The following is a 23,872-nucleotide window of genomic DNA, read 5'->3' on the forward strand; positions in this document are numbered from 1 at the left end:
ACTTGGTGAGAGGACCAGGAAAAGCTCTCATCTCCTCTTGCTCTGAAGAGTGTTGCATGACCATCTGTGGAGAGACAAGGATCAGCAAGGCAACCTGGGACAGTTCCTCTTCCCTGGGCGAGAGGCTGTCTTGAAGGTGAGTGCCACAGAGCTCACCTTCAGGACCCACAAAGTGGCACAAATCACCCTACGCTTAACGTTGAAAGATAAGGGACGAGTAACTATGAACTCGAGAACGTTCTGTGGAGAGCTGAGATGATGACCTGGATGAAGATAGGCAGCAAGTGTTGCAAAAAGGGCCTGGAGAATTTCTTAAGTGAGGAGAATAGCCACAGAGAGGAGGGGGGTCAAGCTCTTTTCCAAAGCACCCGAAGGCCAGGCAAGGAATAATGGACGGAAACTGACCAAGGAGAGATTCAACCTAGAAATAAGGACAAATTTCCTGACAGTGAGAACCATCAACCAGTGGAACAGAAGTTGCCATCAGAAGTTATGGGAGCTTCATCACTGGAGGCTTTCAAGGGGAGAATGGACTGCCATCTAACAGGGGTGGTGTAAGGTTTGCGCGGGGGGTTGGACTAGATGACCTTCAAGGTCTCTTCCAACTCTGTTAATCTATGAATTTCCAGTTAGATTTATATACCACCCCACAGTGCTTTACCGCAATCTCTGAGCAGTTTAGAGTCAGCCTATTGCCCCCAAGAATCTGGGTCCACATCTTACTGACCTCAACGATAGAAAGCTGAGTCAACCCTGAGCCAATCAGGATCGAGCTCCAGCCTGCAATTCTGCAGTCTAACCACTGCACCACCAGGGTGAGAACGGAGGTATAATGTTCGGAAGCAGCTCAGGCAGACACCTCCCAGGTTCAGTGAAGTGTAAGAAGCACAGGACGTTTCAGCACAATCAGATGGAGAGATTTTGCTATTGCAAGTCAATCTCAATGAAAAGAGTTTTTAGCCTTTCTGGGCGGTTCATTCCCTGGCCTGTCTCACGGGGCTAACGTATTCCCTGTTCTGCAAAGAATCATTCCATTTTAGGAGCGTGCAAATGTTCTGCATGGCAGCTGTTCAGAATTCAAAACCAGAGATCTTCAAAATGGGCTGCTCCAAGCCTTTTAGGAAGCTTTTTGTGCTTCAAGTGTTCCCAAATGCTTGGGGGGGTGGGGGTGCATGTGTGAATGTGGACTCGAAGTCTGTTTCTCCACATTCAAAACAGTTTTGCTTAAAAACCAAAGCAGGGAAGGAGGGAGCCTTGGCTTTGTGGGAAAGTCAGACTTTAAGGATGTAGCAACTCCAACCCAATGGAGAAGGACCGAAGCTGCTAAAATCATACCCTGTTTTGAATCTGACAGCTCTACCAAGTCTGGCAGCAAGAACATTTCAAGGCTTTGATGTTGAAAGCACTTGCCCTGGGCTATGCAATCCACTGGGAAACTCTTAACAGATTAAGAGAGTCGGAAGGGACCTTGTAGGTCATCTAGTCCAACCCCCCCCCCACCCTACACCATTTCTGACAGATGGCAGTCCAGTCTCTTCTTGAAAGCTTCCAGTGATGAAGCCCCCACAACATCCAAAGGCAACTTCTGTTCTATGGGTTGCTTGTCCTCACTGTCCGGAAAATTCTCCATTTTTCCAGGTTGAATCTTTCCTTGTTCAATTTCTATCCATTGTTTCTTGTCTGGCCTTCCTGTGCTTTGGAGAATAGCTTGACCCCCTCCTCTCTGTGGCAGCCCCTCAGATATTGGAAGACTGCTCTCCTGTCTCCTCTGGTCCTTCTCTTCCCTAGACTAGTCTTAGGGTGAAATCCAACAGCCTTTGCCTTGCAACAACAAATCTTGAACTACATAAGATGCTAGTCCATATGGGAGAACATGTTGTACCTATTACACTAACCAGTCCAACCCAATCAGGCAGGGAAGGTTTAATCCCGTCAGTTGAAGAATTGGAAGTCTAGGAAGAGATCCTTCTCTGCCCCTGCCCTATGGAACACCCTCCCCCCAAAAGTGGGATAGGCCCCCACTCTCTTGGCCTTCTGAATGAGTGTGTGGAGTTCAGAGAATGCCGTGCAGCTTTTGGGTGGTTGGTGCCTTAAGGACACTCCCTCTGCCTTTCAAATTATTTCTTAACCTTTGTTTTTACTTATTCCTCATCCAGTTTTCAGTCTAACTTTTAACTTCTTTTTTTACACATTTCTATGCTTTTTAACTGTCAATTGCCCGGAATCACTTAGTGAGACAGACGGTGCCTAAATTTGATAAATGAACACAAGTAGTTCTCAACTAACAACAATTTGTTTAGTGACTGTTCAAAATTACAACAGCATTGAACAATGTGATTTATGACCGCTTTGTCATACTTAACGACCATTGCAGCATTCCCATGGTCTGTTGTGACTCCAGACCCCGAACCTGGACCCATGCCCGAAAGTGACACAGGAAGTGAGGGGGAAGGGCCGATAAGGCTTACCTCAGGAGCACCGATTCCTTTGGCTCGGCTCCAGGAGCCAGAACCAGACCAGTCGGAGGACGTAATGAGGCTGTCATCCCCCGATTCCTCCCTTCCCCAGGCTACACCTTCAGACCCAGCTGATAATAATAATCAAGCTTGGCTTCAGAAGATTAGAGGGGCAGCGTCATTAAAAGGAAGGGTGGGGCAGGAGCCCCACCCCACGGGATATATAAGGAGCTTTGGGACTGCTCTCACTCCACGGGAAGCAAAAGTTCAGCTGAACCATTTCAAAAAGAGCTGAAAGTCTTGCTCCGTGAGTCATTTGTTTGAACTTTGGCAGGCAGCTGCGATTTCTCTGCCAGGACTGATAAGAGCCGTGAATCCACTGGCTGAAGGCCAGCTCGTGGGTCTGAAGTGGGGAAGGAGACAGAACATGATCACATGATCAAAGATGCCTGGCAACTGGTTCATATTTATGAGGGATGCAGAATCCTGGGGTCACGTGATCCCCTTTTGCGACCTTCTGGCAAGCAAAGCCGATGGGGAAGCCAGATTCACTTAACAGTGTGTTACTAACTTAGCAACTGCAATGATCCACTTAACAACTGTGGCAAAAAAAGCTGGTAAAATGGGGGCTAAACTCGCTTAACAAATACTTCGCTTAGCAACCAAAATGTTGGGCTCCATCGTGGTCATCCCTCAAAGGCTAAATATTGTAGCTAAATATTCAGCAGCCGCTCGCCCTCTCACTGGCTGGGTCTCCTCACTCACCTCCATGCTGTGAATCTCGACCAAGGCTGGCTGGCCTTCAGAGGGAAGGTTGGGTAGCACTTTTATTAGCTGACCCCCGGGCCCAAATTTTGCACACACGTGGGGTACGGAAAACTTCTCGGGAGTCAAAGGTCTGGAAGGAACTACAGCCAAGAAAGAAACAAGAGAACAGAAAGAAACTTCAAACGTAAGGCAGAAATATCACCAGGCAGGTTTGGCTGGCCCAGTGCTGACCTCCCTAAAGTCGAGACCTGAAGGAACAAGAAAGCAAACTGGGCTACCAAAGCCTCACGCCTTCCCTGCCAGCCCAGTTCCCAGATTATTTGCAGTTTTGCTGGCACTTCTTGCCAGGGAAGCTCAAGATAGAACCATTTCATTACAATTCTGCAAAACGTTCTTTAAAGGAGACCGAGAATTCATACAACCCCCAGAGCTGCACTTCTCAATCTCCGCAGCTTTAAAACATGCAGGCTTCCACTGTGCCAGCTGGGGAATTCTGAGAGTTGAAGTGTTGGAGTTGCCAAGTCAGAAGTGAAGGCAACCAGGGTATGAAAACCTGGATGGAAAGTGGCTGAAAGGAACTACCTCCATATCCAGATTTCATTCATTCTCCCCCTATAATTTCCATCCTGGGACGCTGACGAATGAAGAATGATTTTCCTTGTTCTTTTTTTTTAATATAGTTTTATTAAATCTCAAAAACATGAATAAAAAGTAAGCAGGAAAGAAAAAGAAAAGAAGAGAAGAGAAAAAAGGAAAGAATCCAACCAAAAAGATAAAGTACAAAAAGAAAAGGAAATTAGGAAAAAGAAAAAAAATAATGGTTTTGGATTTTTTTTTAGTACAGATTTAGATTAAAAATATTCCCAATTCTTACTCTAAAACTAGCAATAGTTGACATCCCTTTTATGACCCCATATAGCAATAGCCCTTAGACTTATATATCGTTTCACAGTGCTTGGCGGCCATCTCTCTAAGCGGTTTACAAAGTCAGCCAACAATCTGGGTCCTCATTTTACTGACCTCGGAAGAAGAAAAGGCTGAGTCAACCCTGAGCCAGTCAGGATCGAACAACTGGCAGTGAGCACAATTAGCCTGAAATACTGCATTCTAACCACTGAGTCACCATGGCTCGTAGGGAGATAGGTAGGTAGATAAATTAGATAGAAGATAGATGATAGACAGACAGACAGACAGATAGCCCTTAGACTTATATACAGCTTCACGGGGCTTTGCAGCACTCTCTTAAGCAGTTTACAGAGTCAGCCTCTTGCCCGCAACAATCTGGGTCCTTACAGGTACTTGGGGAATTGAAGTCTGCAGGTCTTAAAGTTGCAGGGCTTGAGAACTGCAACCTTGATTGCAGTATGTCCTGGGATACGGTGAGGGGCATCCAAATGCTGAATCATGGAAGCTTTTCAAGAATCGCAGAAAAAAAAACATGCCACATTCTTCCAATGCACGTAGTCCTCAGATTACAGCCATTTTTTTTAATGACTGGACAAAGTTACAATGGCACTCTAAAAAATGGGACTTCCAACCAATCCTCATAACTTACAACCACTGCAGCATTCCCATAGGCAGGTGATAAAAATTTGGATGCTCGGCAACTGTCGTGTATTGATAACAGCTGCAACCTCCTGGGGTCATGCAACCTTCATTTGCAACCTTCCCCAGGGGGCTTCAGAGTTAAGGGGGAGAAGCTGGATTCGCTTAATGGCTGGATGATTTACTTAACAACTCCAGTGAACCATGGCAAAAAGGTAGTAAAATCAGATGTGAAAAACTTAACAACTGCTTGCTCAGCAACAGAAATGCTGATGCCAATTGTGGTTGTATGTTGAGAACTACCCAAACACCAGGAAGAGTTCATAGCTTTTAGGGCAGGGCTGTCAATCTCATGGCCCATGGGCTGGATGCATCACGCGCTGGCCATGCCCACCCCCGTTTTAGCGAAGGGTGTGTGTGTGAAATGTGATACATCACGTGATGAAAATGTGACTCCATGACTTTGGCACCTCTGTTTTAAGAGATAAAGTACAAAGTCAGGTGAAATTACTAGCCCCCCCCCCCTTCCAGCACTACTACAGTATTTTTTTTTTAAACAAATACCTTGCTCTACACCTGCCCAAGGAATTTGGGCTACGGAATTGTAACTGTTCAAAGATGGCTGGTTGATGTAGTATCCTCCGGAGGAATAGTCTGCATGAAGTGAGGTTGGCTGAGGGTCGCCATCGTAGGCATTGACGCTCAAGTCATGGTTGCTTCGATATCGCTGGCTCTGGAGAAGACAGAAGGGCAGGTAAGAGTCAAAGAAACAGGAGCAGCGCAGGGCTGGGTAATATAGGAGCATCACAGGATGAGCTGGGGTGGCGCAGTGGTTAGAGTGCAGTACTGCGGGTGGCCCTCCCCAGCTCCACTTTTGCTGACAGAGGCCAGGGTGGCCCCATGGGCCCGATCTAAGCACATTGCAGACCAGATTCGGCCCGCAGGCCATGAGCTTGACAACCTTGTCACAGATAAACCAGAAGGACCCATTTTTCACGAACTGAAACCCAAGCATGCTAACATATAAAGCTATTTCTCCAGCAGAGATGTTGTGATTGAACATACTTTCATTTCCTCTGAGCCATAAAAGGAAGCTCAAGTGAAGCTGCTTAAAGAGGCCCTTCTGTCTGCGATAAGCAATGGGGACATTTGATCTCAACAGAAGCATGAACCTAAGATGATTTGGAGGGGAGGGGGGAGTGGAAAATGCCCCAGCCAGACACGGCCAACACCACAGGAAGGAAGGAAGGCCCCATCAATGAGCCACGATGGTGCAGTGGTCAGAGTGCAGTACTGCAGGCTACTTCTGTTGACCGCTGGCTGCCTGCAACTTGGCAGTTCAAATCTCACCAGGCTCAAGGTTGATTCAGCTTTCCAGCCTCCCAAGGTGGGTAAAATGAAGACCCAGATTGTTGGGGGCAATTGGCTGACTCTGCAAACCGCTTAGAGAGGACGGTAAAACATTGTGAAGTGGTATATAAGTCTAAGTGCTGTGCTATTTATCTATCTCTGTCTGTCTATCGTGTTTCCCTGAAAATAAGACCCTGGCTTATATTTTTTTGAACCCTGAAATAAGTGCTTGGCCTTACTGCCATGCCCTCAAAAGCCCGATTGGGCTTATTATCACGGGATGTCTTATTTTGGCGGAAACAGGGTATCTATCTATCTGCCATGGCGCAGAGTTTGATCCTGACCGTCTCAAGATTGACTCAGCCTTCCATCCTTCTGAGGTCAGTAAAATGAGGACCCAGATTGTTGGGGGCAACAGGCTGACACTGTAAACTGCTTAGAGAGGGCTGTAAAGCAGTATATAAGTCTATGGCTATCAAATTTGGACTTGCTGCCTGGGGAGTTCTGGGAGGTGAAGTCCACCCATCTTGAAGCAGCTGAGAAACGCCAGCCGAGAAGGTTGCAAAGCCTCCTTACTTGTTGAGAACGGGAGCTGAAGCTGCTTTGGCGGCTGCGGAGGCTGTGGGAGCTGTGCACGCTGTGTCCCGAATGCTCACTGTGGACGCTGCGCCAGTCACTGTCATCCCCATATGGATCCCTGCGCGGCTCCAAGTCGTCATCAAAGCTGCTCACAAAACGAGGATCGTATCGCCAATGGTCTTCATACCGGTCACTACTACATGGGGGTGGGGAAGAGAGAAGGAACACTATCTTAGGCCCAGGACTCGTTAACGTCTACATATGCGATTTAGACGAGGGGATAGAAAGAGAAGTCATCAAAATGGGGCAGTGGGCTAGAGGTGGAGCTCCGGCCTCACAATCAGGGGGCTGTGATTTCAATCCTAGGTAGAGGCCAATCTCTCTGGGTACAATGAGAATATATCTGCTGAACAAAACTCCGCATTGGCGACAGGAAGGGCATCTGGCCAGTAAACACTCAGCTCCATTCAGTTGCCCAGACTCCACCCCGCCAGAGATTATGGGACCATTAAAAGATGATGATGAGGGTAGAAAGAGAAGTCATCAAAAGGGCAGTTGACACCAAGCTGGCAGGAATAGCTAACACTCCCGAAAGATAGGCTCAAGAACCAGAAGGATTTCAATACTTATCCCTATCTAAAGAAATGAAATTCAGCGATGAGAAAAGTCCCACACCTAGGCAGGAAAAGCCCAATGCACAGGTGTAGAATAGGTGGTACCTGGCTCAACAGCAGTAACTGTGTCAGGGATCTTGGTGCCTTAATGGACAACCATTTAAGTATGAGGCAGCAGTTGAGGGAACCGAGTACATCTAATTTAACGAAGAGAAGAATTAGGGGTGACTTGGGCAGCCAGAGAGGAGGGACTTATTCTCCAAACTTCCTGAGGGTGGGATAAGAAGCAAGACGTAGAAGCTTGTTAAAGAGAGATCCAACCTGGAACCATAGAGATTTTCAATGAAAGATTGGACAACCATCTGTCCAGCATAATATCAGGTCTCCTGTCATGGGCCCTATAGGGGTTGGGGATTAGAAAGCCTCCAAGGTTCCTTCCGGCCCTTGGATTCTATTCTGTTCCGTTTTATTCGATAAAAAATGTTTTTTTAATTGCCCCACCCCACACACACACACATCCATAGCAGATCTCAAAGCGAGTGCTTCCTTGGATCAAAAGCTTCCAGCCCAAAGGCACCCAAAGGTCAGACAAGAAACAATGGGTGGAAACTGATCAGGGAGAGATTCAACCTGGAAATAAGGAGAAACTTTCTGACAGTGAGAGCAATCAACATTCAGAGGTTGTGGGTGCTTCATAACCGGATGCTTTCAAGAAGAGACTGGACAGCCACTTGTCAGAAATGGTGTAGGGTCTCCTGCTTGGTTGGGTGGGGGGGGTTGGACTAGGTGACCTACAAGGTCCCTTCCAACTCTGTTAATCTATCTAAACACACAAGGGGGGCAGGTCTGACAAGCTGCAAAGTAGGGCATGGCCCCCACAAAGTAGCCCAGCAACTAAAACAGTTGAGGCTTAATTTTACACTGCCTGTGTGAAGCAGGCCCCATGGTCTCAGTGCAAAGTCACGCTTTAAGAGCCAGGCGTTCTGGAGGAACACTGTTTCAAGCAGTGACCCAGGACAGTGGTCGCGTTTGCACAACAGCTCGAAAGAACGTGAGAGGTATGCCAGGAGTATGCACTCTGTGCCTCCCCATTTCTCACCACCAACCAGCTTCATGCCAGCAGGTAATTATGGATTAATACTTTTAGGAAGCCACTAAAAAGGAGGCAAGGTTGGTTGTTGAGACATTAAGCAATTTCCTTTCTTTCAAGTCAAGGTCTTTGGCTCACACACAATGAGCGTTAAAGGGAAACCGGATTTTCACGTCGGCCTTCCCTCGTTCTTTAGCCAAGATGCTTCTCTCAGCAAAATTACAGCATTCAGGATACCGTATAGTTAAATGTTCAACTTTGCATCTGTGATATATCCACACTTCCTGCAGAACTGTGAAACTCTGCTCAAATAGCCCCAGAGGTTTTCTACAGATGCCTAAATAGACACGCTTCAAGTCCATCGAAAATAGCCTCACACAGAAATGCACCACACAAAGGACACAAGCCATCCTACTCAAATGACGCTCACGGTGGGACTGAAGGTGTGCAGGCCTCACCATCATGAAGGGCAGTGAAGAGCAGCCACATTTTATGATAAATATTAAATATAACTGCCACCATGAAAAACCAGATCCACTCAATCCGATATGTGAATATGAAGTCTCACTATTCAAAATCACCTATCCCTCAACTATCAAAGCTCCCAATTTTCTTTTAAAAGAAAAAGCTAAAAGGTAAGAACAAAAGAAAAAAATAAAGGGAATTTACAACATTAATAAACTGTTGCCATCCTCCCCACAAGCTGGAGGCTTTTCGACTTTACATTTACAAACCATAGAAATGGTGGTAGACTTTAGGAGAAACCCTTCCATACTTCCACCTCTCACAATACTAGGCAACACAGTACCAACAGTGGAAACCTTCAAATTTCTAGGTTCTACCATATCGCAAGATCTAAAATGGACAGCTAACATCAAAAGCTTCATCAATAAAGGACAACGAAGAATGTTCTTTCTTCAGAAAGCTCAAACTGCCCAAGGAGCTGCTGATCCAGTTCTACAGAGGAATTATTGAGTCTGTCATCTGTACCTCTATAACTGTCTGGTTTGGTTCTGCAACCCAACAAGATAGACACAGACTTCAGAGGATCATTAGAACTGCAGAAAAAACAAAGGCTACCAACCTGCCTTCCACTGAGGATCTGTATACTGCAGGAGTCAAAAGTTTATGTCCAGGCCCCTCATATCCTGGACATAAACTGTTTCAACTCCTACCCTCAAAATGACGCTATATAGCACTGCACACCAGAATAACTAGACACTAGAACAGCTTCTTCCCAAATGCCATCACTCTGCTAAACAAATAATTCCCTCAACACTGTCAAACTATTTACTAACTCTGCACTACTAATCTTCTCATCGTTCCCATCACCCATCTCCTTCCACTTATGACTGTATGATTGTAACTTTGTTGCTTGTATCTTTACAATTGATATTGATATTGTTTCCTGATTGCTTACTTGTACCCTATGACTATCATTAAGTGTTGTACCTTATGATTCTTAATGAACGTATCTTTTCTTTTATGTACACTGAGAGCATATGCACCAAGACAAATTCCTTGTGTGTCCAATAACACTTGGCCAATAAAAAAAATCTACTTCTGAAGTACATTAATCTCTTTTGATTTCTGCAATAACATGAATTCCACAGGACTGCTGGAAGACTTCCAATCCTGCTATCAATCCAGGAAGAGATTAAATTCCAATTACATGTTTCCCCGAAAATAAGACCTGGTCTTATTTTCTTTTGGGCCCCAAAAGAATGTTGTGAATACTCCAACACTGGAAATTTTTAAGAAAATGTTGGATAACCATACGTCTGAGATGGTGTAGGGTTTCCTGCCTGGGCAGGGAGTTGGACTAGAAGGCCTCCAAGGTCCCTTCCAACTCTACTATTACCACTACTACTACTACTACTATTATTATTATTATTATTATTATTATTTTCAGGAGATGTCTTACCTGCTTACCCACCGCAACCAGGCCTCTCATGCCCTGACACCATTGTGCTGCTGCCCGACTTCTTCTGTGGCCACTTGTGGCCAGATGGCGTGTGGCTCTGCATGCCAGTGCCACCGTTCGTCCTGCCGCAAGATGCGCCATGTGGCGTCCTGCCGCAAGGGGCCACAAGCACCTGCAGAAGAAGTCGGGCAGCAGCCTGACAGGTGTCGGGGTGTGGGAGGCCTGGCTAAGGTGGTCCTAAGGTAAAGGCTCCACCTCCCCACCCCCGCTCTAACTTGAGTTTTACGCATGTGCCTCGCCCCACCTCGTATAACCAGATGGTGGGCGGGGCTTAACTAGGGCGTATTTTGGGGGTAGGGCTTATGATTAGGTGCAGGCATGAAAATTGGGCTAGCACTTGTTTTCAGGGTAGATTGTATTTTCAGGGAAACACAGTATTCTGCTATAGGATCAGGTTGTTGCAAGGAATATCTCTGCTACTCTTGCTATCCCAACTATCTTTCATACCATTTGCTTCAAACAGTCCCCCCAAAAGGTCCATTATTCCCAAATCCATTTGGAGCCCAGAGGTATCGAAGGTTCACAAACCTGTTTCCCTGCTGATAGGCTTCTCTCTTTTGATAAAGGCTCTGATCAGTGTTGTACCAATACCTCTGGTCATAAAGCCGAGGATCTCGGAATCTGGCATCATAATTTGAAGAGTAACGATCTTTAAAACAGAAGAGTGGGACAATCAGTCATCACAGAGGCTCTGCACTCTTATCAAATCAGATCCCTGGGAACATCTGGTCTCTGTTAACATGCTGTGCTTGCCAGCCATCCTACTGTACAATGTAGCAATTAGCTTTGGTTTCACTACAGTTTGTTGAGCAAACTATCTATGGCTGGTGTTTCATGCAACATTAAGCTACAGACATGAAGATTCCAACATGGCATTCAGGCTCTTTCCCCCACCTCCCCCCCCAAAAAATAATTAAAACATACATTGATATCAGGAAGCTGATAGTCTACAAAGCAATGCCAGCTTTAAATTTAGGCCTTGAGTGTTTTCAAATTCCAAATGTGCCCATTGACCTCAAAAAGATTATAAACAACATAATTCACCTAATGAAGCTAAGTAAACCCAACCCTAACCCTAGCCTTGTATCTTTGGAAGGATGTCTGAATCCAGCTTATGTATGTTAGAAAGATCCAAAAGATTATTTGGGCTCCACAGAGAGTAATAATCTAGGAGTACAGAGATCCTGTCCTCCTAGAGTTAGTCTCCTTTTCTTGAGCTGAAAAACTGCACATTTCAGATGAACTGATTTTTACCCACATATATGTGTCCCTGAAAATGAGTGGTGCAGTGGTTTAGAGGTGGAGCTCTCGCCTCACCATCAGAAGGCTGAGAGTTCTGTACCTAAGGGGTTCAGAATCCTGTCTTCTGGGAGGAGAGGGGAACCTGTGATCCACAAGATCCTGCTGAACTACAACTCCCAGAAACCCTTGGCTTGACCACTAATAAGAGATGATTGGAGTCCTTAACTGAGCAAGAGTTAGGCCTGGGTCCCTCAAACCGTTTTACTGCTTTGAAATACAGCTGATTCAAAAGGGAAAACAGCCTGTGTCCCCTCTCGGTCGGCAGGATTTAAATCAGGATAGCCAAAAATCATCTGCGATCTTTTTATATGTGAACACATGTTCCGACCGTCCCTGAAATACAGGCAGGTTTCGAGTTATGACTCATTACTTAACAACTGTTTGAAATCACACCTGGCAATTGTAAAATGCTGTGCCAATATCTCTCACTACAATCACATGACCACATTTGGGAGCTTGGCAAGGGACTTGCTTTTAGGGCCCGTTGCCGTGTGCCACAGTCACGTGCAATTATTATTTTTTTGCTGATTTCCACCAAAAAACATTCATTTGGAAGAACTGACTCATACAACTGTAAAGGTAAAGGTTCCCCTCGCACATATGTGCTAGTCGTTTCTGGCTAGAGGGGTGGTGCTCATCTCCGTTTCAAAGCCGAAGAGCCAGCGCTGTCCAAAGACGTCTCTGTGGTCATGTGGCCAGCATGACTAAACACCAAAGACACACAGAACGCTGTTCCCTTCCCACCAAAGGAGGTCCCTATTTTTCTACTTGCATTTTTTATGTGCTTTCAAACTGCTAGGTTGGCAGAAGCTGGGACAAGTAACAGGAGCTCACCCTGTTACACGGCAGCACTAGGGATTCGAACCACCAAACTTTCTGCTCGACAAACTCAACGTCTTAGCCACTGATCCACCGCGTCCCCATACAACTGTAGTGTTCGGTTAATGATCACTGCAAAAATTGTCATCAAATCATATACAATCCCATGGGTGCCTCAACTTAAGACCGTAACAACCTAATACCAGAAATGCAATCCCAATTGTGGTTACAATTGCACCTGTAGCTTGCTCAAACTTTTAATATCTTTAAATAGCCTTTACAGAGATGAAAGAGAAAATATCAGGCTTCTGCTAGGGGAGTTCGTATATCGAAATTGGCATATTTTGCTGTAGGAGCACATCCTTACCTCCGTTCTCATACGGATTTGAGTAATAGTCTCCATAGTAGCCATTCCATCCACTTTTGGTGTTGTAATAGTCATCGGGATAATCTTGTCTTGGGGGAGAGAGAGAGAGATAAGAGAAATGATTGAAATTCATAAGTCCCAGCACGGATGTGATGCAGGTTGAAAAGTGCACTGGGATTTCTTATAGCTGAAACACATCAGCTAGTTTGTCTTTGGAGAGTCTCCATCATCCAGGTCCTGGTTGTCCCAAAGGTGCTTTTCTCAGGAGGCAACTGGACTTTCTGGTTTTTCCCTCCCTTTTGAAGATGCTTTGCTTCCCATCCAAGAAACTTCTTCAGCTCTGTCTGGATGGTGGTGGGGAATGGAAGGATCCACCATCCAGTCAGGGCTGAAGAAGCTTCTTGGATGGGAAGCGAAGCATCTTCAAAGAAAAACCCAGAACGTCCAGTTGCCTCCTGCAAAAAGCACCTTTGGGACACCAGCTAGCTGGTTCTTGAGAAATGCCAGATTCCTCTCTCTCTCACACACACAAAATCTGTTTTTTCTTCTTCCCAGAGATCAAGATGTTTGTGTGAGTCCTGTCTATCTTTTGCAGTTCTTCCTCAGGACCAAAATTGGAAGTGAATCAGAATCAGAATAGAGCCGGGAGGGACCTTGGAGGTCTTCTAGTCCAGCCCTCTGCTCAAGAAGGAGTTCCTATACCATTTCAGACAAGTGGCTGCCCAGTCTCTTCTTAAAAACCTCCAGTGATGAGAATGCCCACAACGTCTGAAGGTGGAAGGTGATCGATTCTGGAAAGCAAAGACTGGTTGCCTTTTCAAAAGTCTGGTTGCCTTTGAGACAACCATGACCTGGGCGACTGAGCACCTCCATAAGCATAGGAGGATGTAAGGGCAATCAATCAAATATGACTCAATACATTTCTGGATCTCATGCTTTATAGGGCTAATTTTTAGGTACCCTGTACCGGTAAGCCCTCGATTTGTAACCAGTTGCCTTGTAACCATTTGAAGTCAGGATGGGCCTCCCCAAAAGGTACTTACAACCTGGCTCCGAAGTTACTGATGGCTGCTCCCCCTCCCACCCCATGCTCACATGAACACATTTTGGTGCTCGGCAACCAGACAGTATTTATTGCCATTTGCAATGTTCCATGGTTGTGGATTGACTTTATTTTTGCCAGGTTTAATAACAGTAAAGCCAGAGTGTCAAACTCAAGGCCCGCGGGCCAGGGGGGTGCTTAGATCTGGTCCACAGGGCCGCCCTGGAAACAGCAAAGGACCAGCCCACAGTGCCTCTGCACTCCGTTTTCGCTGGCAGAGGGTTGCAGGAGGCCATCGCAGCTGAAAATGGAGCTCAGGAGCCCGTTTGCACTGCAGAGTGCTCGGGCTGCCACAGGTGCCTCCGACATGAGTGAAGTCGAGCTGGCCACTCCATCCAGCACCCCCCCCCCCCGAGGGTCAAACACAATCCTGATGCAGCCCTCAATGAAATTGAATTTGACATCCCTGCAGTAGAGTCAAGGTCTGGCTGTGACCAAAATTTCTGCACCAATGAGAAAGAGCAGCCTGTTTCAGCCCCTGGCCTTTCCTCATCATCTTTGAAAGTATCCAATTTCTCAAGGAATTCCACTAGTGAAGGAGAACTGCAACCACTCCACTAAGTGCAAGGAGAAAAGGACCTTGCAGTCTGCATAGGTGAGGTAAAGGATATTTAAGCAGGACTACCAGACAATCGATAAAATGTCTTTTATGAGAGAGGGCCAGGCACCAATGTGACCTCAAAGAAAACCTCAAAGGCCAGTAAAAAGGCTTTCCTTGAGCCAGCTTTCAGAAAATACATTCCTTTTTCAAGGGCTTTTTGGGAATGTCTGGGATTAACTGACCGGTCCTTGAAAAAGGAAGGCACTTTCCAGAGTGGGCCAAATAAAAGCATTCCCACTTCATGTCTCTCTTGTGAAAAAATACCTTCAGGAGGCCAGCGCTGGCCATCTGCTTACCTCGACTGGGGCCTGTCCGAAGTGTGGCTGGCTCTTGAACTGGGGCGCTCAGGTTCAGAATACCAGTAGCTCCTTGCGTCTCGATAGGCAGCAGACTGGTCATACTGGTTGTAGGAAGAGTTGTACTGGCCATACGCCTCCTCCGAGAGACAAGAAAGGTTACATTAACTCAGGAGCGAGTCAAAGAGGCAAGCCAAATATTTGGGCAGGCTCCTCTCTCAGCGGATGCAATTCCAAGTTGACAAAGGTGGTTTTAGAAGCGTCAACAAAGAACCCAAAGCAAAATTCCGGGTGTAAAATCAAACGATCACCAGTTGATTATAACCCAGCTGCCAAAGGCCAACAAATATATAAATGAATAGGTAAGGAGCGGAGTCCTCTTGGGATCAGGACGATCATGATGATATCCCACATTCAGGGGCTTTCCCTGATTCCTGCCCTAAAACAACAGCTCTGTGGGATAGGCTGGGCAGAGAGAGAGAGAGAGAGAGAGTTGGCTTTTTTTTCAGTGCCGTTGTGACTTTTGATTGAATGGCTGTAAGTCAAGGGCTACCTGTATATTTGTTTTAAGCATGAAATGTTTGGATGGCCCTTTTGCCAGAAATCCTCACCATCACCAATTGTTGGAGAGTTTTCTCCTACCCAAACCTTTTGTGCTTCCACCTAAATGAAGCCCCCATTCTCTTCCGTGGGTTTTCTCTTCCTTTTTTGTTGTTGCTCTTTTCCTGCCATTTGTTGCCTTTGAAGCATACAAAAGCCAAAAGGGCTCTGAGGGGCTTGGATTGTCACTACCTGCCTCCCCCTGGAGGAGGCCTTGGAAGACAGAACCTCCTCCTCCTCCTCCTCCTCTCTGGCCAATCATTCTGGTCTTCAGCAGAAACCCCTAGCCTGAAAAATGTCCTCTGCAATTGCTCCGGGTAGGAAGAGTTTTCACTGAAGAAATCCCCCTGACCGTGAATGCCTGCAGAGCATCTTCCGCCTCAGCCCAGCCCACCCAGGATCATCCCCCCACCCCCACCCCGGGGGTGGGGGGTTCCTCAAGAGAGTATGTTTCACTCTACCTGGTAGTAAAGGTGAGCAGCCCTAGGATCCACCGGTGGGTAGCTGTAGCTGTCATATGGGTTCCGGTAGTAGTAGTAGTTAGGGGGCGGGCCGTAGGCGTTTTGAGGGTTCTGCGAAGGGTATTGCTGCTCCTGGCGTGAAGGGGGACGAGCAGATTGGGGGCCACTCGGGGCTATGGATCCAGGAGGAAGAGGCGGCCCCATGCCAGAAGGGATGCGGGGGTCCTGCCTGAAGTCGGTGCCTGGCTGAGGATGGCTGGGAGGTGGGGGCGCTGAACTGCCTTCCAAGGGACCGCTGGGGCAAGGTTTCGGACTCGGCGCCTGAGCACAGGGGTTTCCAGGAGGCATCCGGAGGTTGGGGGAAGCGGAAGAGTGCCGAATAGCTGTGGGGACCTGCTCCAAGGGCGCCCCTCGATTGGAGGGCAAGGAAGGCCCCGAGTCCTTTGTTACCTGCCGATAGAACTGCTGTGGGCCTCGAGCCTGGGAGTCACTTGGGCCAGCCAGTCCGGGGGCCAGAGGAAACGCCTGGCTGCCCAAAAGGAGCTGGCCGGGCCCTGCCCTGCCATGCTCCTGAGACTTCGCTCCTGCCAAATCCAGAGGTTTGGAAAGCTCCTGGCAATGGGAAGCATTCTGAGACCAGCCGGGAAGGCTATTGCTGGGCTCCACAATGGGAGTCACGCCGCTGACATGGGAGAGAGGAACACCAGCTGCGGGTTGGCCAGCACTTTCCAAAGGCAGCCCTTCTGCAGCAGGGGGCTGGGGAGCTTCCATAGCTAAGTTGAGGGGGCCTTGAGACCCAGACTGAAGCAAGGATTTGGGGGTAGCAGTTTCAGCTGTGCTAAGCGGGCAGTGGAAGAAACTAGGATTTGAGTGAACTAAGCCACCAGGCGGGTTTTCCCCTGTCAAGCTGCAGCTCCTGCTCTTCCCCAGCAGAAGAGCGCCACTCATGCCCAGGTCCTTGGCCGAGGGGTTCATCTCGGGCTGGCCCAGCTGAAGGGCAAGAGAGGAACCGGCAGACGGGGCCAAGCTGCCAAACTGACTCGGTTGGGCAAGCAAGATCGGCTGGTTCTGAAGCGTCTCCGTCGGGGGCGAGGAAAGGAGGCTGGCATAACCCAGGCTTCCCTGAGACCCAACTGCCTCTTCGTCCCCCAGCTTGGGAGGGTTTTCCAAATTTTCAGACGGGAGGCTTCCGGCTTGAGACCCCAGCTTGCTTGGCAACACTTCCTCTGGGGGCTGGACCACCTGCGGAGATGGCTTGGCCGGGACATACACTGCAGGGGCGGCGGGGGCAAGGAGCACATTGCCCCCAAAACTGGGCAGTTCATTATGCGCCCAAAGGGTGGTGGCTGGACTCTCGCACTTCTTTCCCAATCCCTGAGCTCTGGTGGTCGGTCTCTTCTCCATCCCTGCCCCACCAGAAGGGAGCTGCCGGGGGCTTCCGCTGCCGCCCGCGAGGGAGAGGGGCAAGGAGTGGGCTGGGGGCAGGAAGAGGGTTTCCAGGTTGTCAGGAGGTTGCTCCAGGTTCCCTGGGGAGGCCACTGCAACCGCAGAGCTTCTCTGGCTACTCCTTTGGTTGGGACGATCCTCTCGCAGCTCGGCCACCACCTTAGCCAGATCGGTCTCTGTGGGCTTCACTCCCAGGCTGTGGGCCCTGACTGGCTCGAAGGAGCTGTTGACACTGGTGTGAAACACTCCCATGGGTTTGGGGGGGCTCGGCGTCGGCACCTGGGAGGTGGGGCTGTGGTAATTTTTGCCAGGCTCCTGCTCCCCCACCTCTGCCCCCAGTGGAGAGGAGTCGATCTGCTTAAAAAAGCAGCGGGAAGCATCTTGCTCGGGCTTCCCGCTTTCCTGCTGAATGAACGTGCCTGGCTCTTGCGGTCGGGCTGTGCCAGCCGCGCTCCTGGGGCTCAAGTTGCTATAGTTGGACGAGACGCTGTCAGGCCGGATGGGCCGTGGGAACATGCTGGGGGCCTCCAGGTTGGGTCCTCCTTCCATGTGGCTCCCAACGTGGTTCTTGGGGAGTAGTGGGGCCAGAGAGGCGTAACGGCTGGAATCCAACGCTGTCCCCGGGGACGAAGGGTTCTGGGACAGGGGCTCCCTTGGCAAAACCTCCTGGTTCTGAACGCACTCCTGGTTTTCCACGTTTTCGTACTTCCCACTGGCAGAGCAGCTTCCTGCTTGCGGGATGAGGCTGGCTCGGTCCTCTCCCGGGAAGGGCGCCTTCTCACTGGCCTGCTGAATGACCGCCGTTCTAAGGAAGCGCTGGGCATCTGCTTCTTTCGGCGCTGCCTCTGCTGCCAGAGCCGCATTAGCCTGGGCTGGTGCAAAATGAGCCGGCACCCCTTGGGGGCCGTGCAAAGGCTGGTAATAGGTGTGGCCCATGGTCTGTTGGAAAGCATCCACATCCGGTCTGGTAGCGTGGCTGCTTGCTTCCGATGACAGTATCTCCTCGTTCTCAGCCTCGTCTCCCTTGAAGAACATGGAAATCGTCCCTACATCGGTCTCGTCTGGGCACTGCCTGCTCCCTGCCTCAGACACCCCTTGAGCCTGGCCAGGGGGGCTGTTTTCCTGAGAAGTGGGGTGACCCGAGGGATACGTCGCTTCCAGGGGCTGCAAGTAAAAGTGTTCTTGGGGAAGCTGGCCAGCCCAAGCACCGGTGCCCCCGGAGCTCTGCCAAGCGCTACTGGGGGGCAGAGTCACATTGGATGCCTCGGCAAGCATGTAGGGGGCCTGAGGGGCACCAGGGAACCCAGACTGATGAGGGGGAGTCGGGTGGCGATCCAGCTGGGGGCCCGGCTGGGAAACAGAGATGCTAGAATGGGCAGCACTCCCAAAGGCATTCCGGGACAGGGGCTCTGGGGAAGGCAAATACGCAGAGTTTTGGGGAGGCATCCACTGAGGCACCGTCTGCTGAAGGAGGGAGAAGGCCGGCAATGGTGGGGGGATTACACCGGGATTCCCTGGATTCCTACTGACGTCAGGCCCACCTGGCAGCCTGTCTGGGACAGAAGCCGAAAGAGAATTTTCAGGGCCGATTCTCATGGGCTGAGGCGGTTCCACTGTGGGACGTGGAGCGTGTTCTGTGCTTGGATGCATTTCGGTGCTGTTGGGAACCCCTTTGGGGAAGGATGACATGGAGGCCGACATGGAGGCTGTGGAAATGGAAAAAGAGCCCCCAGCTTCTGAGTGGGAGGCCGAGACAGACGTTAACGATGGAGTGGGCGCCTGAGGAAGGTGCCCAGAAGAGAGGTGAAGGGGAGCAGTCGATGGAGGGAAAGCCAATGAAGAAGAGCCTGGGTCTCCGTGGGGCGCATTGCTCAGTGGGGAACTCCGGGGACCTTGTTTGCCGAAGGCAAAGGGGTCTGTCACTGGTTGCACAGGTCCAGTTGCCGCTGCTGCTGCTGCTGAGGTGGGAGCGTTTGCACGCCTCCCATAGGGGCCATTTCGCCAATGCATGTTCCAGGAGGGGGCAAGGGGAGGAGGACCTCCGACCCCCGGGGGGGCTGTCTGAGGAGGGGGCTGCATGATCAAAGTGGAGTCAAGTCACTTCCCACCTGAAGAGGAGCAGTAGATGGAGCGGGGCAGGCTTGCCTTCATATGCACAAGCTGGAGCGAAGAAGACAGAAAAGTGGAATTAGTAACTGGCATACTTCTCAATATATAACTGCTCACTCAGTCATCATGTGAAGTTGTGATAACACTAAACGAATGGTGGTTACAACTGACGCTTGCAGCTCTGGCTGTTCCAGCTTCTCCACTACTGTGTGATGGCCAGTTTCAAGCCCTCCTGGTGGCGTCCCTAGAAAGTCAGTGGGGAAGCAGGCAAGGAAGGTTGCAAGCCTCTGGGATAGGACTTCCTTACATGCGCTTCCTCTTTCAGCCCCATTGTGCCTCCCACGCTCCTGTGCACCTCTCCACACTCACAGCACCCTCGTGCATCCTCCCAGACCTGCATGGTGCCTCTTGGGTGCCCCTCTTGCACCCTTCCCCACCCAGCAGCAGCCACTATCCTGCCTGCCAGTCTGGAGCTTGCGACTTCCTGCCAGCTTCTTCATTAACTTTGATTTTTGGCAGCTGGCAGGAAGCTGCCTCACCTAATGACTGTGAAATTCAGTTAATGATGGCAACCAGGATTGCTGTCATTCAGGGATGTGGTTGTAATTTATGACTGCATCACTTAAATGATGGAAATTCTGGTCCCAATTGACATCATGTCAAGGAGTACCTACCGTACGAACACTTGTTATTCCAACAAGAATATGGATTACTGGAGATGAAATAAGCAACTTTGGGGGGGGATCTGAAGTATGTAATATTTATAAAGCACAGTTGGAATTTGCTAACTATACTGTCTGTCTTGCAGAAATCTCTCAATTCATAGTCTCTCTTTTATGCCTGCCTTTTTCTTCTTCCACACAACACCGCCTGTTCAGCTCATGAAACAATACCAGTGATTATGGATGAAGCTAGGACGGTGTGGCACAAGCAAGGCCTCTATTTTGATTTTCTCATCTTATAAATTCTAGGCCCAGAAGGGATTCTGGCACCTGAATAAGCTTATCTGCTTCCTTATTGGTCTATAATTTATATTCTTTGATAAAGGCTTGCTTGGAGACTGCCTTTTGTGCTGTACTTTCAGATCAAAGGAATAGTACTTTCACTTCAGCTGCAGCATTTTCTAGTAATGGGTGGCAAGTCTGTTTTTGCCTCCCAACTCCATCAGACTCAGCTATTGGGGGGGAGGGGCTAGGGGGGGCGATCAGGAGTGGGCAGGGCGAGAAAGAAAAGCACATTCGCAGAAGCCTTCTCTGAGGTTTTGAATGACACCCATCTCTTGCCCTCTGATTGAAAGTTTATTTCTTCTCAATACATTTGGTAAGCAGAACTTTAAACGTAGGTCAGGGTCTTTCGGGTACCCAAAAACCTTTGCCAGTATTCTGGCAAATCTCCAGAGACAAGGGACACGTTTCCACCCATGACATGGATTTGCATCTGTTCCTGTTCGTCATTTACTTTCAAATAACTTTTAACTACAAGAACATCACGGGATCTGGGAAGCAAACATTTTGGTAGGCAATTCATCAGAATCAGAAGACGGGTCTTCTAATTTGGTCTTCCTTATTCTGTGTGTGGCCTTTTACAGGGGTCAGATATCCTAGGGCAAAGCAAAAGAAAGCACTCCCACATTTTGTTAATATTTGTTGAGACTTCTTGTTCTGAGAAGAAGCCTGTTACACCTTGTGATTGGTTGTGCCTACATCACAAGCCATCTTTGTGATATTTTGAACAGAAAACATGCACGTCAGTGGGATGGAAAACTGAACACCAGGTTCACACATAATGCGATATGCCTTGGTTCAGCGAAGTGAATCCCACCACTGTAACAAAAACTCAAGAGACCATATTTAAAGCACATTTTTTTAATACAAAACTCTGCTCAGTAACGTAATTCTATCCTCAAAAAACAGGAAAAGCATTCAAGAGAAGCCCCTATCCTTTTTCCTCAATACCTGTGACTTAGAGTACAAGACAGATGTCAACGTGAAAGTGACACAAAAAATGTTATTCTGTTTCACAGATAATTGCAAAGAACAAAGTTTTGAACTGGAACAAGGCAGGGAGGAGAAGAGACGAATTAAAGATAGCAAAGTTGTCTGCACTTTAAAGACAACAGAGGAGGAATTATAACCTGAAGGCAGCAAGAAAGTCCCTGGGCTTATAGTTGATCACACACAAAAAGTGACCCAGCTAAGGCTAGTGCACTTTTTAGATGACATTAATAAAACTCTGGTCTCCAAATCAGAGGCACTGTAGTCATAAATTTACTTTATTCAGCACTAAACAAATCTCGTCTTAAGTGCTGGATGCAATCTTGGCTCCTCTACTTAAAGCAAGCCAGGAGAAGCACAAAAGGTACTCAGACACTTCTTCAAAGAACTGGGTATATTCATTAGGCAAGAAAACTGAATGGAATGCGATAGTTGTTTTCAAATACCTAGTAACTGACACACAAACACACACATCCTCACAAGAACTGCTAGGTTCCCCAAATTCAAACATCTACGATTTGGGTTGTGGGAACACCGATTTCTATCTCATTCCACCAAGGGGGGGGCTATTCATATGTTATTTTCTGCTGTCTGAAAGATGATTTTAAAAAGAATTCCCCACTCACATAATTTTTTTCATTAAAGCTCTCTATTAGGAAGTATTGTTAATTGTTTTATTGGTTTTATTGCTGGTGGTTATAAATGCTCCAAAAATTTTTAAAAAGTCTGATTCTCCCTTCTGTGCCATGAACAGGTCTAACAAGCCTCTTACAAGAGAGTAGAGCAGAACTTTCCACATTGTTTATTTAGCAATTTAATTAACAGTAGTTAAGAAGAACAGAAATCATAGACAGATTTACAGTCTAATGAAAAAGATTCAGAGTTCTGCTGTGATAAAGAAATCCGACGGTAGCGAAGGTGAGTTTCCAAAAACACTGGCAACTCATCCAGTCTGACCAAGAGCAACGGAATTTATGTCTTTTATGTCTATTTTTGTTTCTGTCTCTAACAAGACCAACAATCCAAACTCTAAAATGAACACAAAATAACACACCTCCATTCACCAGGGAAATCTAATGACTAAACTAATCATCTGATCGTGGAGAACATCAAACTGAACAAGGGAAGGCTAAGAGAAACGGGCTCTACTTGAACATCCTGATATTTCAGAATCCACGGGTGCACTGCACTACAAGTGTTGCGTAAGCCTTCCAAATGTGGTTTATATATATATTCCCAAACCTCTCAAAGGGTTTGTAGCACCTCATATCCTCTTAGGGCTTCATTCTCCTCGGAGTGACTGTTATTTTTACATTTTCTAAGTCCACAGAAATGGGTTCAGACTTCAGACAGAGCCTGGATCAGGCCTGGACAACATTCCAAGCATATGACCCTGCCTTCGGAACGACAGGGAAAAAAAAATCACACAATTTTTTTAATGAACCCAGATAGTCCTTGAATTATCACAATTGAGCCCAAAATTTCTGTTGTTAAGTGAGGGCCCAGATTTGAAGCTCCGACATCTGCCTTACTTGTGACCATGTGACTTCATCTGGGGCACTCAGCAACTGGCCCACATTTATGGCTGTGTGCCACTTGTCCTGGGGTTACGTCACCATAATTTATGACATTGTTTTGCAGGAAAGGGAGTCTACAGGTAGTCCTCAACCTATCACAATGGCCAACATTTCCATTGTTAAGTGAGACATTTGTTAAATGAGTTTTGCCCCACTTACAAATTTTCTTGCCAGTTGTTAAGTGACTCCCTGGCAGTTGTTAAGTTAGTAACCGGGTTGTTAAGTGAATCTGGCTTCCACATTGACTTTGCTTTGCAAAAGGTGACCACATGCATTTGGGACACAGCAACTGTCATAAGTATGAACCAGATGCCCAGCATCTGAATTTTGATCACACAATCATGGGGATTGCAACTGAAGTCCCTTTTTTGCAGTGTCGTCGTAACTTTGAACGGTCACTAAATGAATTGTATGTCAAGGACTACCTGCCATCAATTTCAGAGGCTGAGCATTATGATGCCCATGGACCACAGTCTGCCGCCTGTGGCTCTGCATCCCTTCCCATCGCCCCAGCTTCCTTTGGGGGGGGCAGTCAACGACACCCCCTTCCTCTTCTTGCACCCCAGGGGCTGCTGCTGCTAGGTGTCCATGCGGATTGCGCTACTGCTTCATGGGTCAAAAAGGCCTCATTTTGGACTACCCTGCAAACAGCCAGTTCAATTTTTTTTAAAAAGCAAAATAATCCTCAACTTACAACAGTTTAGTAACAGTTCAAAGTTGCAGCGGCATTGAAAAAGGGACTTAGGACCATTTTCTCGCACTTATGACCATTGCCGCATCCCCGTGGTCACGTGATTTGCATTCAGACACTC

At 47.9% G+C, this 23,872-nt stretch overlaps 1 protein-coding gene across 7 annotated transcripts in view; it reads right to left on the reverse strand.

The window, feature by feature from the left end:
• The window catches only part of SEC16A (SEC16 homolog A, endoplasmic reticulum export factor), an 82,997-nt gene that overhangs the window by 58,451 nt on the left and 674 nt on the right, over positions 1-23,872 (reverse strand). For 6 of the 7 annotated variants that reach the window (XM_058159137.1, XM_058159138.1, XM_058159136.1 and 3 more), the window contains exons 2-9: positions 15,935-19,540; positions 14,874-15,013; positions 12,875-12,963; positions 10,915-11,035; positions 6,696-6,894; positions 5,334-5,502; positions 3,222-3,364; positions 3-64 (exon numbers count right to left, since the gene is read on the reverse strand). In XM_058159137.1, coding sequence (XP_058015120.1) covers positions 3-64; positions 3,222-3,364; positions 5,334-5,502; positions 6,696-6,894; positions 10,915-11,035; positions 12,875-12,963; positions 14,874-15,013; positions 15,935-19,459 — 4,448 coding nt within the window. In that variant the 5' untranslated portion in view covers positions 19,460-19,540. The remainder of the gene's footprint in view (positions 1-2; positions 65-3,221; positions 3,365-5,333; positions 5,503-6,695; positions 6,895-10,914; positions 11,036-12,874; positions 12,964-14,873; positions 15,014-15,934; positions 19,541-23,872) is intronic. The other variant, XM_058159133.1, reaches the window with a different exon arrangement.

This window comes from Ahaetulla prasina, chromosome 16, assembly GCF_028640845.1.
Source record: "Ahaetulla prasina isolate Xishuangbanna chromosome 16, ASM2864084v1, whole genome shotgun sequence".
Classification (NCBI taxonomy): domain Eukaryota; kingdom Metazoa; phylum Chordata; class Lepidosauria; order Squamata; family Colubridae; genus Ahaetulla; species Ahaetulla prasina.